At 36.8% G+C, this 14,269-nt stretch overlaps 1 protein-coding gene across 1 annotated transcript; it reads left to right on the top strand.

Moving 5' to 3' along the window:
• The first annotated feature begins 2,466 nt into the window (after positions 1-2,466).
• Positions 2,467-10,113, top strand: nod2 (nucleotide-binding oligomerization domain containing 2). Its single transcript, XM_067440057.1, has 11 exons — positions 2,467-2,767; positions 3,097-3,625; positions 4,010-4,136; positions 4,435-6,196; positions 6,479-6,562; positions 7,645-7,728; positions 7,823-7,906; positions 7,996-8,079; positions 8,282-8,365; positions 8,453-8,536; positions 9,251-10,113. Exons 2-11 carry the CDS (start codon positions 3,146-3,148, stop codon positions 9,321-9,323), a joined length of 2,946 nt encoding a protein of 981 aa, XP_067296158.1. The 5' UTR covers positions 2,467-2,767; positions 3,097-3,145; the 3' UTR covers positions 9,324-10,113.
• The last annotated feature ends 4,156 nt before the right edge of the window (positions 10,114-14,269 follow it).

Genomic DNA, 14,269 nt, shown 5'->3' on the forward strand with positions numbered 1-14,269 from the left:
ACGCCACAGTCCTACAAAATCTGAAAAGGCAAGAACATTTATGCAGAGGGAGTTCAATTCACGGTACTTCTCTGATTAGAATATTAGCAATTCTGCTAGAAATCACCTCTCTGTTCCCTAACAGTCTTTGTGGAAAAGTAACATGACAACCCACACCTCACTGTTTGTCATCATTACATCTGTCATTGTTTTCCTGATTGGAAAGATGACAAACTAATCATCACACAAGATAAACTATGAGATAAAGCAATCATGACAAAACAATAAGGGAACAAAACAACTCTCTCATGTTTTATGTAGATCAAAGACAAAGGCAGATTGGAGAAGCCATATCTCTTTCACACATACTTTAAGCAGCCTATAAAGAACGTTTTTGCATTGCTTTCAATTGTTTTGATATTATGCCAATAAGCCTGAATTGACCAGGGTGTCTAACTCCGTTTTAATGCCTGAATATTTTCCTAGCTCTGAAGATTTTCAAATTTCTTTTGTTTCCCCCCGATGAGTGTCTTGAGCATGTAACATGGCAACTTCTAAAACATCTGAGATAAAAAAGCAGAGTATAAGAATTACAGGTAATCCTTTTCTTACTTAGTATTTGTGTCTTGTTTCTAGTCCAAACATCTAAACATTCTTAAAACAAGAAGTACTTACTAGACAAGCAAAAGTAATTGTCTTATTTTGGGTAAAATAACTCAAAATTAAAAGAGTTTTTGCTAGGATAAGAAATGCATTTTTTTCTTTGATGATAAATGCATTTTTTTTTTTTTTGGCAGTGTTCTATATAGAACCCTTTTTAAGTGCCAAAAGGGTTCTTTCTTGTCATTATAGAACCCTTTTAGCATAAAAGGGTCTTTGGAGTATACTCAACTCTATATATAACCTTTTAAGGGTTCCAAATATGTAGCGCCGATAGAACCTTTTCTTCTTAGAGTGTGGCTAATTGTGTTGTCACTGTCAGCAGGTCAGCTGGCCACTGCATGGCTGTTCTTCTGTGTCCAGTGCCAGAAATGCAACAGCATGATAGATACGTTGATAGATTGAGCAAGTCAGTAAATTAAAAAAGAAAAAAAAAGAAAAAAGTGTAATTGTATTTTTACAAAAAATATATATGCTCTGTCTTTTACACTGTGGATAGAAGGATTGAGACATCATGCTGATCGGCTCTGGTCACATCAAAGCCAGACAGCCCACACAAAGGATCAACACCAAACACTCACAGCAGCTTCCGATGCCCAGTTGACTCCTGTGTCTTGTGTCTCATCGTCAGAAGATAACAGGCTATTGCTTGAATTATTAAAACTCTAAATGACAATTTAGGATTGCAGACTAAACAAATAGCCTAGTAAATAAAGGCCATAACTGATTACTATTTATTAATGGTAGCTACTGAGTCTATACAGAATTCCCTCGACTGCCTCAAAGGATTAGATCACTTTAAAATCAAAATTACAACATTTTTACTCACCCTATCCTATATCCTGACGCTTCCATGCTTTATATGGCAGTGAACGGGGCCCACGAATTTGAAGCTCAAAAAGTACATCCATCCATCATAAATGTATTCCACGCTGCTTTTAGTAAAAAAAATATCCATATTTAAAACTTTAAATATCTTGAAACTTTTAATACCTATGATCTATGTACTATAAATATTTAGGCTATCATTTGCCCAGGCTACTGTAAAAAAAGAGAAAAAAAGACGCTAGCTGAGATAAATAGCAGGCTACATTTTTACATGATGCTAGGGTTCCCTCTTGAGTTTTAAATGTGGTTCTGCATGCTTTTTTACTACTCTAAAGAAGTGGCACAACATGTTTCACTCGTTTCGTGTGTTGGCCCGGAACGATAGCTACCCTCCCGCACCCCGCTGCTGTTGTCACTCTCGAAACTCTGCAGTGTGCCTGACCAGGCCAGGGCAGAGCCGAGAGCGTTGGACCACATGAGCATCAACCTAGTGAACTGTTTATAATGTATTATATTTATATAGTGTAAAGGGAGGTTTTACAAGAGAAAAAAAAGTCTTGGACCCAGCCCTACACTTTTATGCGAAGAAAATTTAAGAAGAACATACGGAAGGGTATTAGACAGGTATATAGGCTGATATAGGCCTATGCTATTTTTGTTGTTGTTGTTTTTATTAGGGCTGGAATTCTACTGTTTCAACTGATTTTCTTCTTCTTAATTTGTAGCCTATTCCCATATAGGTGTAGGCCTAGGCGTCAGATGCTTTCTCCTGTAAAACCTAATTTTACAGAATAAAAAGGCTAAACTATTTTATAGATTACTTATAACTGAAACTAATTATACTACTATTATGCTACTTGGTCTATGTGAATATTATATAAAAGTTTTTTGTTTTGTTTTTGTTTTTACAAAACAACAATGATTTTCTGACGTGTAAACTAAGTGTCACAACTAACTCCAACAACCTTAGACACTTCCTGAAGATTCAGCAGCAGCGCCGCCTTTTTCACTTTCAGTTCGGAGTTGGGCGATCTTTCCATAAAGTTATAAAGACTATATTATGTGTTCATGGTAGAGTAGCATAGTCTATATACTGCCAATGAAGAATCTCAGCCTACGGAATATTTAGCAGACTCAGACAGAAGTTTGTAAGCGTCTTTCTTTTGGGATTGCCTATTCATTTCGAAAGTTTCGAATGAGACAGAGACGCATTTTTTATACTTGTACACGCATGATTATGAACGAAACATTTAATTCGCGGGGAGCAATGACGTTAAGGAGTTATTTTAGACCTTGTCTGGTAAGGTTTTCTATTATAAATGTGTTGTTTTTTTATGGCGTAGCGACATAGATTTATTTAAAGCCATTTCAATTTATGCACAACTATAATGCACTAGTCAATATATATATATATATATATATATATATATATATATATATATATATATATATATATATATATATATATATATATATATATATATTAAATTATACGTATGGCCTATCTGTTTTTGGTCAAAATGAGGAAATGTGTCCCCAAATTTACTTTAGGAACTAGATCTAAAAATGGCAGTATGAAGGTTTATTTTGTGAGAAGTTATGATGTTGGTCTTTGTTTCATCTCTTTAGTTGAGTTCTGATTGTGACTGTTGACTTTGACACAAGGCTGAGTTCCACTATGAGTACTCAACAGTTGATCCTAACACAGCGAGCAGAGCTTCTGGCAGTCATATGTGGTGGAGGCAGTGCTGAACCTCTGGACTGTGTTCTGGACCTGCTTCTGGCTTGGGAGGTTCTTGTCTGGGAGGATTACCTAAACATACGAGTGACGGAGAAACCTCTATGTTCTAACGTCAGGCAACTTTTAGATGTGGTGTATGATAAAGGAGAAGATGCATGCAATCTTTTTTTGGCTGCGATTAATCAAGTCTTACCAGAGGAGCAAAAGGCTGGGCTGTGTTTTGGGAAAGGATGCGCTGCAGTGGGCAAGAACAGACCGGACACTGCAACTTTAACGTTATTGGCTGACAGGCCAGTGTTAGTGACAAAGCTCAGAGATAATATTGACGGGGCATTGAATGTTTTACTGACAACTGGCTGCTTCACCATCAAGGATTGTGATGGGGTGCAACTACCTGTATACACACCCTCACAGCAGGTATCTTGTTTGAATACTACATTAATCCACAAATTAGCTTACTTCTTTGTATTATGAAATCCTTGAAAATTAATGTACCCCATGACTAACTATCATATCAGTTGTCCCATGACTTAAATCCTTGTCACTGACTGTTAAATTGCCAAACAATTTTCAGTTAATTGCCAAATGAACTTTGTCTGTGTGATATATATATATATATATATATATATATATATATATATATATATATATATATATATATATATATATATCATGCATACTTTAGGAATGTAATTATTTTCTATAGTAATTGAAAAGTGCAAATTGATAAGTGCCTGTAAAAGTATTTTACTTGCTTAATGAATGTATATATTATCCAGTGATCTTGTTGGATTGTTGCAGGTTCGGAGACTGTTAGACCAAGTTAAGTTTAAAGGGGAAACTGCTGCAAAGACCTTACTACAGTTTCTAGAACAAACAGAGCCAACCAGACCAAACCCTGAAGATAAAGAAAATCACATTTCTGCCGGTATAAGACATTTCTCAGTATGGACAGTATTTAAAAAAAAAAAAAAATTTTGTCTTTGTTGTTGCAGATACAAGAGATGGTCATAATTATAATGTCACTTTTATTTATTGAAATAAATGTTTACTATTAAATATATAAATGTAAAATAAATATAAATACATTTAGAAATGTAAATACAATAATAATAAAATACAAGTTTAAGGTAATAAAATCCTTTTTAAATTCAGTTTTTTTTCTTCATTACTAATAAGTTTGATTATATAAAAAACATAAATGTAATTGACACTTGTTTCTCCAGATTGTCTGCTGTACCAGAAGAAGCTGCGAAGCTCTGTTGCTGCACAGTCCCTCGTCCTTAGCACCTATGGTGGGACAGGAAGTTTCTCCTTGGACGATATTTACACCGATGGACTTCTTGAAGTGATGGATGGTTCTGGTCAAACTACTACATTAGGGCTGGAGGATGTGGTGGGTTCCATAGGGACTCTTAATGAAGATGCTGACACCATTCTTTTGACTGGGGAAGCAGGAAGTGGCAAAAGCACACTGCTTCAGCGACTGCATTTGCTCTGGGCAAGAGAAGCTATGCTCACAAACACTTTCCTGTTGTTCCCCTTCAGTTGCCGCAAACTTAATGCAGAGCACAGAGCGATATCTCTGAAAGAGCTCCTCTTCCTCCACTGCTGCTGGTCTGATCGAAACCAGGATGAGGTTTTCCAGTTCATCCTAGACCACCCTCATATGATCCTCTTTACATTTGATGGGCTTGATGAGTTTAAACAGGGTTTCACAGATGAAGAACGTCACTGCTGCCCCACAAAGCAAGTGCCTATACCTGTATTGCTTTTCAATCTGTTGCAGGGTACACTAATGAAGGGCATTTTGAAGGTGGTCACCAGTAGGCCACAGGCAGTGGGCCCATCGCTGAAGCGGTATCTCCGCAAAGAAGTGCACCTGAAGGGTTTTTCTCCTAGAGGTATCAGCTGCTTTGTAAAGAAACATCATAGCGACCCTGCTATGGCTAGACGTGTCATAGATTCCCTCCAGGGTAACACGGTGTTGCTAGGTCTTTGCCACATCCCAGTCTTCTGCTGGATTGTAACCAAGTGCTACCAGGAGCTTCTGGGTGGTCAAGATGGTATTCCTCAGACGATCACCGATGTCTACCTCCTGGTCTTACAGCATTTCTTCCAGCGAAAATCATCTCAGCCCCAAGGAGTCCTGGGAAACGCCTGGTTGGAGGAACATTTGGACACAGTGTTAAAACTTGGACAGTTGGCATTGGAAGGCCTAGAAGCCTCTTGTTATGTGTTCTCAGGGTATGAGCTGCAAAGAAATGGGCTCACAGAACAGGATGTCAGCATGGGTTTCCTCATTTACGGGAATTACCTATCTGTGACAGATTGCAAACACTATGAGTTTCTGCATATCACCTTACAATGCTTCTTCGCTGCTATGTTTGTTGTTCTGAATCACAACAACAATCGTTCTGTTATCTCCAGACTCTTTCAGCCTCAGTACAAGCAGTTGTCGGGCCTGCCTCAAAGGTGTCTCGGACACTGTATTGATCCTTCGGTTGAGGTGGAGTCTCATGTGGCAGAGACACCAAACCTCCAGATTACAGCTCAGTTTGTTTCAGGACTTTTATCCCAGCGGCACCATTATCTCCTCCTGGACTGCTGTCCCACTGCTGTGCGTGAACGCAAAGTCAAGCAGGTAGTGAAGTCATTGTCTAAAGGGATGCAGAAACATTTCAAGTCTATTCCTCGTCCTGTAGAGGGTGAAAAGAAGAGCATGCATGCCATGCCAAGTTTCGTTTGGCTAATCAAGTGCCTATATGAAATGCAAGACCACAGTATTGCTCAAGATGCCATGGCTAAGTTGGATGTTGAACACCTGAAGCTCACCTACTGTAACATTGGACCGGTGGAATGTACTGCATTGGCATACGTGCTAAAGTACCTTCGGAATCCAGTTGGCCTTCAATTAGACAACAATTCAGTTGGAGATGTGGGCGTGGAGCAGCTCCTACCGTGTCTACATATTTGTCACTCCCTTTAGTAAGATGAGAGATGAACTGATTGTGGTTGCGTTTGAATTGTTGTTTTATGCATTGTGAAACACAAAAGAAGATATGTAAAAAAAAAAAAAAAAAAAAGAAAAGTTTTTTGGGCCTATTCATAAAAAAAAAATAAAAAAATAAATGAGGCCCAATGTTGTTTGGACCCCATCATCCTACAAAATATCTTCTTTTCTGTTCTGCATACGAAACAAGGTAATACAATTTCTGAATTATGTAAAATAAATGCATGTTTTTTTAAAAAAACTTCTTAATTTCGCAGTTTAAGGAACAATAACATATCAGATGAAGGAATCCAGAAACTTCTGGAGAAGGGAATGCAGTGTGAAAGCTTCCAAAAAATAGCGTGAGTATTAAACACTGCATTTTATGGATAATGATATTTTAATAACTGTAATTTATATAGCGCCTTTCACAAAACCCAAGCACGCTTAACAAACAGCAAGGGAAGGGAAGGGGGGGAGGGAGAGAAAACCGAGCAGTTATGGACCATAGGCCTCAGTGAAGAGATGTGTTTTAAGTTGTTTTTTTAAAGGTTGCTAGAGATGATGCAGAGTGGATGGAATGAGGAAGCTTGTTCCAGAGTGAAGGAGCACCAACACAGAAAGCTCTATCACCAAACGTCCGTAGCCTGGACTTTGGGACAGCAAGCAGGTCCTTGTCTGAGGACCGCAGGGACCGGGCTTGGTTGTAAGGATGGAGTAGATCAGTCAGATACTGTGGTGCAAGTCCATTTAGAGATTTGTACGTCAGGAGGAGAAATTTATATTTGATCCTTGATTTAACTGGCAGCCAATGAAGTTTTTTGAGGATTGGAGTAATATGAGATCCAAGTTTTGTGTGAGTAAGCATCCTAGCCGCAGAGTTCTGTACATACTGGAGTCTGTCAGTAGCTTTGCTAGGCAGACCAAACAGGACACCATTACAGTAATCAAGTCGGGACGTGATGAAGGAGTGGATTAGGGTCTCGGCTACAGAGTCAGAGAGGCAGTGCCGGAGTCTAGAGATGTTCTTGAGATGGTAAAATGCTGTTTTAGTAGTGTGCTTAATGTGTTGCTGGAAAGACAGAGTGGAATCCATTATGACGCATAGGTTGTGTACTGGAGGAGATGCTGATATTGAACAGCCATCTACATCAAGTCTGAAGTCATCAACTTTCTTAAGAAGTGACTGTGGAGCAAACACTAAGAGTTCTGTTTTGTCTTTATTGAGTTTAAGAAGGTTACTGTCCAGCCAGAGTTTTATGTCCCTCAGGCAGTTGATGAGTGGCAGTGGTGGAAGAGGAGTCGAAGGCTTAGTACTGATGTAGAGCTGGGTATCATCAGCATAGCAATGGAAATGTAAACCATGTTTACTGATGATCATCCCAAGATTTTATATTTTATTGTTACACAACCATGTTTTATTACTAACTCATAATTTCCCCAGGCTTTTCAACAACAAGCTCACAGATGCCTGTACCAAACACTTTGCTTTGCTACTAAAAACAAAGCAGAACTTCCTGTCTTTGAGGTCAGCCCTTACTTTATCTAAGGTTATTATGTTCTATTTCTGGCCTATGGGATGCTGATCATTCTAATCATACCAAATATAAATTGCTTTCTAGGCTTGGAAATAATAACATCACATCACTAGGAGCAGAGCAGCTTGCAGAAGGCCTTAGCTACAACCAGTCTTTGCAATATCTGGGGTGAGGTCAATAATGAGAATACTGTGCTCCAATGTTCCAATACTGTGCCTATATTAAATCATATTTCCATTCTGACTTATTATTTTCAGATTATGGGGTAATAAAATTGGGGACAGGGGAGCTGTGGCATTGGCAACTGCGTTGAAGAACAGCACAACACTAATATGGTTAAGGTAATCCTGTAAAATCCTATAATACTTTCTATGACTATGAAAAGACAAAAAAAAAAAAAAAAAAAAACTTGCAGCAAGCTAATGCTAAACAGTGGGAAAGGAAAGGTTGCCTATTCAGATCAAACTAAAGCACTATGCAGTACTCTATGTGTAATGTGTTAATTTTTGTGGGTAATACTAATATTTGCGTTGGCGGTTTCAGTCTGGTGGATAACGGTGTGGGCAGTGCAGGTGCATGTGCTCTGGCTAAACTCATCAGTCAGAGCAAAACTCTGGAGGTACTGTGGTAAGTATTACTCAACTTTGTTTAAAATTATTTTACATATTACAGAATTACAGAAATACATTCTTTCTGTCTTTCTCTCTCACTCAGGCTGAATAAAAACTGCGTCAACAGGGCCGGAGTTGAGTCTCTGATAGAGGCACTGAAAATGAACTTGACTGTTAAGGAAGTCTGGTAAGGTAATTTTCCTGTTTTTTTTAACCAGACGGTGTGTGCTAGTTTTACTTGATAAATGTTAATTTATTTTACGTAACAATTCATTAAATCAAAAGTTCAATTATTTTCTTTAGCATTGGTTTTGTATGTTGGTTGTAAATACACTTAAACATTTTTTTTATGCATTTTGTCTGCCAAATTAAAATCACAATATCACATTTGTCTCATATCTGTGTCAACAATTGAAACCAATAACCACAATAGCATACATGCAGTCAAGAATCAACAGAAGTGTTAACAGAAGGGTTCAACCGTATTCTCAGGACAAATGTGGGGCATTTTATCACGTGTGTTTTTAAAGTTATACATTTGCATACTGTTTAGTAATTACACTATTTTTGGCCAAAACAATAGTTAGATATTTTTGAATGATTTTTGTGATGTAATAAATTGTTAATAGATGTTCAACTGTTTAAATTTTGCTCAAAGGCCTGTAACAGAGTGTCTATTGGCATGGTTCCAGGGTGACAACTTATCTCATTTAATGTGACAGCATGCCCCCATTATGAAATGATTAGCAGTTATCATGCAACTACTTTGTGACTTGATCTTAATGCAAACAGAATTACAATTGTACTACACTTTATTAAATTAATACCCATGCCTGGTGAATGGTTTGTGCTGTGAATAATGTTAATGTCCTTAATACAAATGCTCTTTGTACTCTTAAAGGCTGAGAGGAAATAATCTGAGCCCAGAGGAAGAAGAGGAGCTGAGCAAGCAAGAAGGCAGATTGACCTTCTGAGGGCAAGAAAGCTCTGTAATGCCTGCCATCAAACTCCGGAGTCCACTGCTCATACTTTTCTTTAAAAAACCACAAAAAAACAACAAAAAAAACCCACTTGCAGGAAGCCAACATTGCTAGTGAAAGTGCATTTTAGCTGATCTGGAGCTTAGAAACTAAATATCCAAGGTCCATTCAGAACATCAGATGGAGCTGAAGAATGACTAGGATCCTCTGTTACCATTGTGATTTGAATGTGCACCTGCATCTTTCTCCATCGAGTCTGTCAAATAATGTATTGTAGAAATGTCTTTGTTGAAGAAAACCTCAAACTGTCGAACTGAACTTCTAAAGAGGGCCTAGTAACACACAACATGTGTCTGACTCCATCCATTGCACACATTAGTTTTCATTTAATGTACATTTTTGAGTTACAATTTTGTATTATAGTATACAAATTTGTATAAAATATGTCTGTTAGGCTACTTGAAACACAGATTGTCATGGTTTGTTATGATGTTTCTAAATCCCTTTAATTACATTTTCTATTACTTATAATAAGCTGCATGAAAATTATATTTATTTGTTGTTTTCTCACACAAAAGTCATGAAAATTCAGTAAACTCGTTTACTGACAAGTTTACAAGAGCTTCATCTAGGATCTATGTAAAACATGCTGTAAAAATACAAATTTAAGGGGGGAAAAAGAATTGTAAAAAAATTGCATTAAGCATTTGATATATTTTGGAAGAGCAGAAAAGTAATAAACTGCAGTGCACAACCTGTCACCCAGCCAGTTCCTTAAAAACTCCTCAGCAAAACTACTGGAAAACCCCAAAAGGCGGGGCTAAATAAAAGACAACTGAAATGACCAATCAGATTTTATCTGTCACTCACTGGCCAATAGGAAAGCAGGTTTCTCTAATAACGTAGCAAGTTTGGTTTAACCGTCACATACACAATCACACTGTAAATAATACTCACACTGATTTCAAATGAAACAGTGGCCTCGGTTATACCAATATTACCGGATTTTTTCGAGTTTGCCTCATCATCTCTCCCGAGATTATTACCAGGGGGTTTAAAGTGAACGGAGGAGGCGACTGTCCCTCCATTAACCGGTAGTAATGCGGAGTGGAGTCAGCGTTGGCTTCAGCTGAGCCCATCCGACAATGTCAAATAAACACCATCATCATTACTAACAGCGCCACGAGAGTTTCACTGGAATACCCTCAAATGCCATCGAAGACGGACGGGTGAATACCGGGATATTTAAACGTCAGGTAAGAGGAGTCCGATCCGCTCATGCTGATGTCACCTGTTTACCTCTACAGAATGACTCTGACACATGACCAGCTTTAGATCCGTAACTGTAACCAGATCCGCTGATACATGACAACACGGGGCTATCCAGCGATGACATTATCTCCAAACCGAGCTCTATGAGTAGGAATAACCGTTGATAGAGAAGCTGAATGTCTTGCTTTCTGTACCTGATCAGTGTCATTTAGTGTAAGGCCTGTCCATCTCCGATGCATCGTTTACACCCAGCAGTCACAGTCTAAGAAAGTGCTAAGAATAATATTTACATTGAGTGTATTACATCATGAATACACTGATTGCACTTACAAAAGCCTGCTCATATTATTATAAAAGCCTGCGTACTTATAAAGCATCAACTTCACAAATCACCGTCGGTTGAATATCAGTGGCTCTGAAGAGACAGACAGACAGTCAGCATGAATATTGCCGCTCAAAGCTTGAGAGTCCCTCACAGTTTTGTGAGTTTTTGAGCTGTGGTTCTCAACTTTTTTTCTTAGAAGGGGCATAGGTTTACATATCATATGCTTTACAGCTCTAAAAAACAACAACAGCCAAAGAAGTGCCATTGGGAAGAATGGGAATGCTAACATTTGTAATTTGTTTTTGGCTGGGTATTATAACCCTCCTTGATCAATTTTTCTGGGATTAAGTTGACTTGGTGACCCCTAAGAATTAAAACCCTTTGACATGTTTGCCCAGAGCACTAACATTTACCAGAATGCGGATCTTTATGGATAGGTTGTAGATGGTGATCACAACCGTGTTTTTTTTGGATGGGCCAAATCAGTGCCGGATCACCTAAATTGCTGGATCTTTCTTCACTTCTGTTTCATCTTACATTTCAGACAGAAGTAGATGACACGTGCAATATCAGTAAAAGGTCACGCAACGGTAGAGCATTTACACGTCTGGTCTTTTATTCTTGATATTTGTCATTATGCAGTAGTGGTATGTGTGCACCATTATTGTGCATACAGGAAGCTCAGAGTGAGGTTTAATTCGCTGTGTGAATTCCCCTGCTGCTCAGGGGAAAAACCAACTAGTCACACAGTCTCGGTTAGTACAAGTGTGTTCAGCGGGCTATTTTATTATCTTGGTCATTAAGGTATGCCAGTTAGCCAAATCTGTGGTTGTCATGTGATGTTATTTATTTATTTTATTTTATTTTATTTTATTTTATTTTGTTGTTGATTGTTTTAAATCTGAAGCACTTTGAGATTTTGTTTAATATAAAGTGCGTTACAAATAAAATGTATTATTATTATTATTATTATTATTATTATTATTATTATTATTATTATTAGTAGTAGTAGTAGTAGTAGTATTATGTTACTTCAAGGAAAATTACACCCATAAATGAAGATTCTGTCCTAATTTACTCACCCTCATATCATTAAAAATTGTATACCTCTCTTTCTTCTATAGAACATAAACAAGGTTTTTTCTTTCTTTCTTTAAAATATCATCTTTTGTGTTCCACAGAAGAAGAAGGGTAAGTAAATAATGACAGAAATTTCATTTGTGGATGAAGTATCCCTTTAAGGACCCATATTTCAAGTTGATCTTTAAGTTGGTAACCCAACAGAGTAGTAGAATGGTTCACATATGAGCAAAATAAAAACAAAATCAATTGTACCACACACACACAATACCAAAAAAGTTATTACCATACAATTTGGTTGATAATCAATAATTGTAGTAATGCACAGACAACATAATCTGATTTGTTTATTTATATTTTATTCGTTTTTTTTATTTTATATACAAATTGTATACAGTTTTGATGGTTTTTTGTTCTTGATAGCTGATAATTAGTCACATGGAACTGTCAACTGTCAGATGTTCGGGTCACCACGCATATTCTCGTTAGTAAGGGTTAGAATTAGGGTTAACCCATTTCTAATGTAGTTCGGTTCATATTTTGTTTTACCCTGAGTTGATTTGGTTATGGTTTTTGAAGTTAAGGGCATGTCAACTGGCCCATATTGGCAAGCTTCTAACAAATGACAGATGCATTTTCATCAAAATATTAAACACAACATTTCCTTTTTGTCATATATTGTAGACTATATATTGTATTGTTCTTCACACACAGTAACTGAAATGTTAAACTGTTAAAAGAAACGGCTCAATAAAATATTGCATAGATATACTACACGTCAATATCTTCCCTTTGTGTTTGAACTTCTCAATGCGGACGGACGTGCATCATCCTGTGCATGGGATACGCATACGTCAGTGCCGTGCAGAGACCCTTGGAGGGGCAGGTGCTCAAAGTATAAAAGGGGCACATGGAACAAGGCTTTTAATCGGGCTGTGCTCAAAATATCAATACAGCAATATATTGTCACACATTCCTTTCTGATACGCGTTTCAATACGGATGTTTCTGTATTGATATGGCAGCAAATGCTGTGATGCAGTTTTGATAAGAAACCTTTAAAAGGTCAAAAGTTAAAAAAATATTTTAAAAGTAAAAAAATAAAAATAATTAATTACTCTGGTAGAAATACCATAAATACCGTTATACTTATGATGATGTTATACAGAATAGTAAAGAGCAGCTGTTATAGTAAACTGTAGGTAGGACATGGTCATTATTCAAAATCAACTGTTACGTACAGTACTGAATAGTTTTATTTAACGTCATGTCAGTATCTGTGGCTATTTTCATGGCAAAAACTGAATTTCAAATATACAAGAGTTACATTTATGTAATAAAATAAAAAAAAAACACACAAAAAAAGCTATATTATAAAAGATTTTTAACATTAACTTCTAAACCTTTTCTGGTAAAATCTTAATCTTAAATTCCTAAAATAATCCCTTTTAGTGGGTTTGCTGCCTTTGCTGTTGTTGTTGCTGCTGATACTGCTGGAGTATATCTGAGACTACAGACATTAAAACAAGCGCTAACACTTTACTTGAAGGGGTGTGCATAAGACTGACATGACATTCATAATCATGGCATGACACATCATGAATATGAAGGAGTTTTTATGTATGTTTATAACAACTGTCATTAAATGTGGTTCGCTCAATTATGTCATTTTATTGCAAAGATGACATTATGTGAGATGTCTTGATAGTGACAAACTTAAAAATTTAAAGTTGTCATAACAAACACATCTCATATAATGTCATCTTTGACACATAATGACACTTAATGACAGTTGTCATAAACATGCATAAAAACTCCTTCATATTCATAACCTGCATTTTTAATATTTTAATATTGTAATCATTTCAGTTACTCTCCAAATTAATGTAGAAACAATTTAAAGACAACATATTGTAAATATGTGTTGTATTGGCATCTTTTTATGAATGAAGCAGTATCACTGATACTAATGTCTCTATGAAACATTATAACATTGCGTTACAGTATAAATGAAAGCTACCAATTTCAATATTTATTAGGCTTTAAAAAAACACTTAATTTAAGTGAACTTAAAACAATCTTTATATAAACCCATTATAATAAATGTTATATTTACCGGTGGCCTTTTAGACAGAAAACGTAATAGTACCACCTTTCTGAACTGCACAAATAAATTAAATACAGATGAATTATCATTAAAGCTACACTTTTCTCTGTGATGAACATTATTGACATGAACATGATTGAAACCTGTTCTGAATTTA

The sequence above is a fragment of the Pseudorasbora parva genome, chromosome 1, assembly GCF_024679245.1.
Source record: "Pseudorasbora parva isolate DD20220531a chromosome 1, ASM2467924v1, whole genome shotgun sequence".
Lineage (NCBI taxonomy): Eukaryota > Metazoa > Chordata > Actinopteri > Cypriniformes > Gobionidae > Pseudorasbora > Pseudorasbora parva.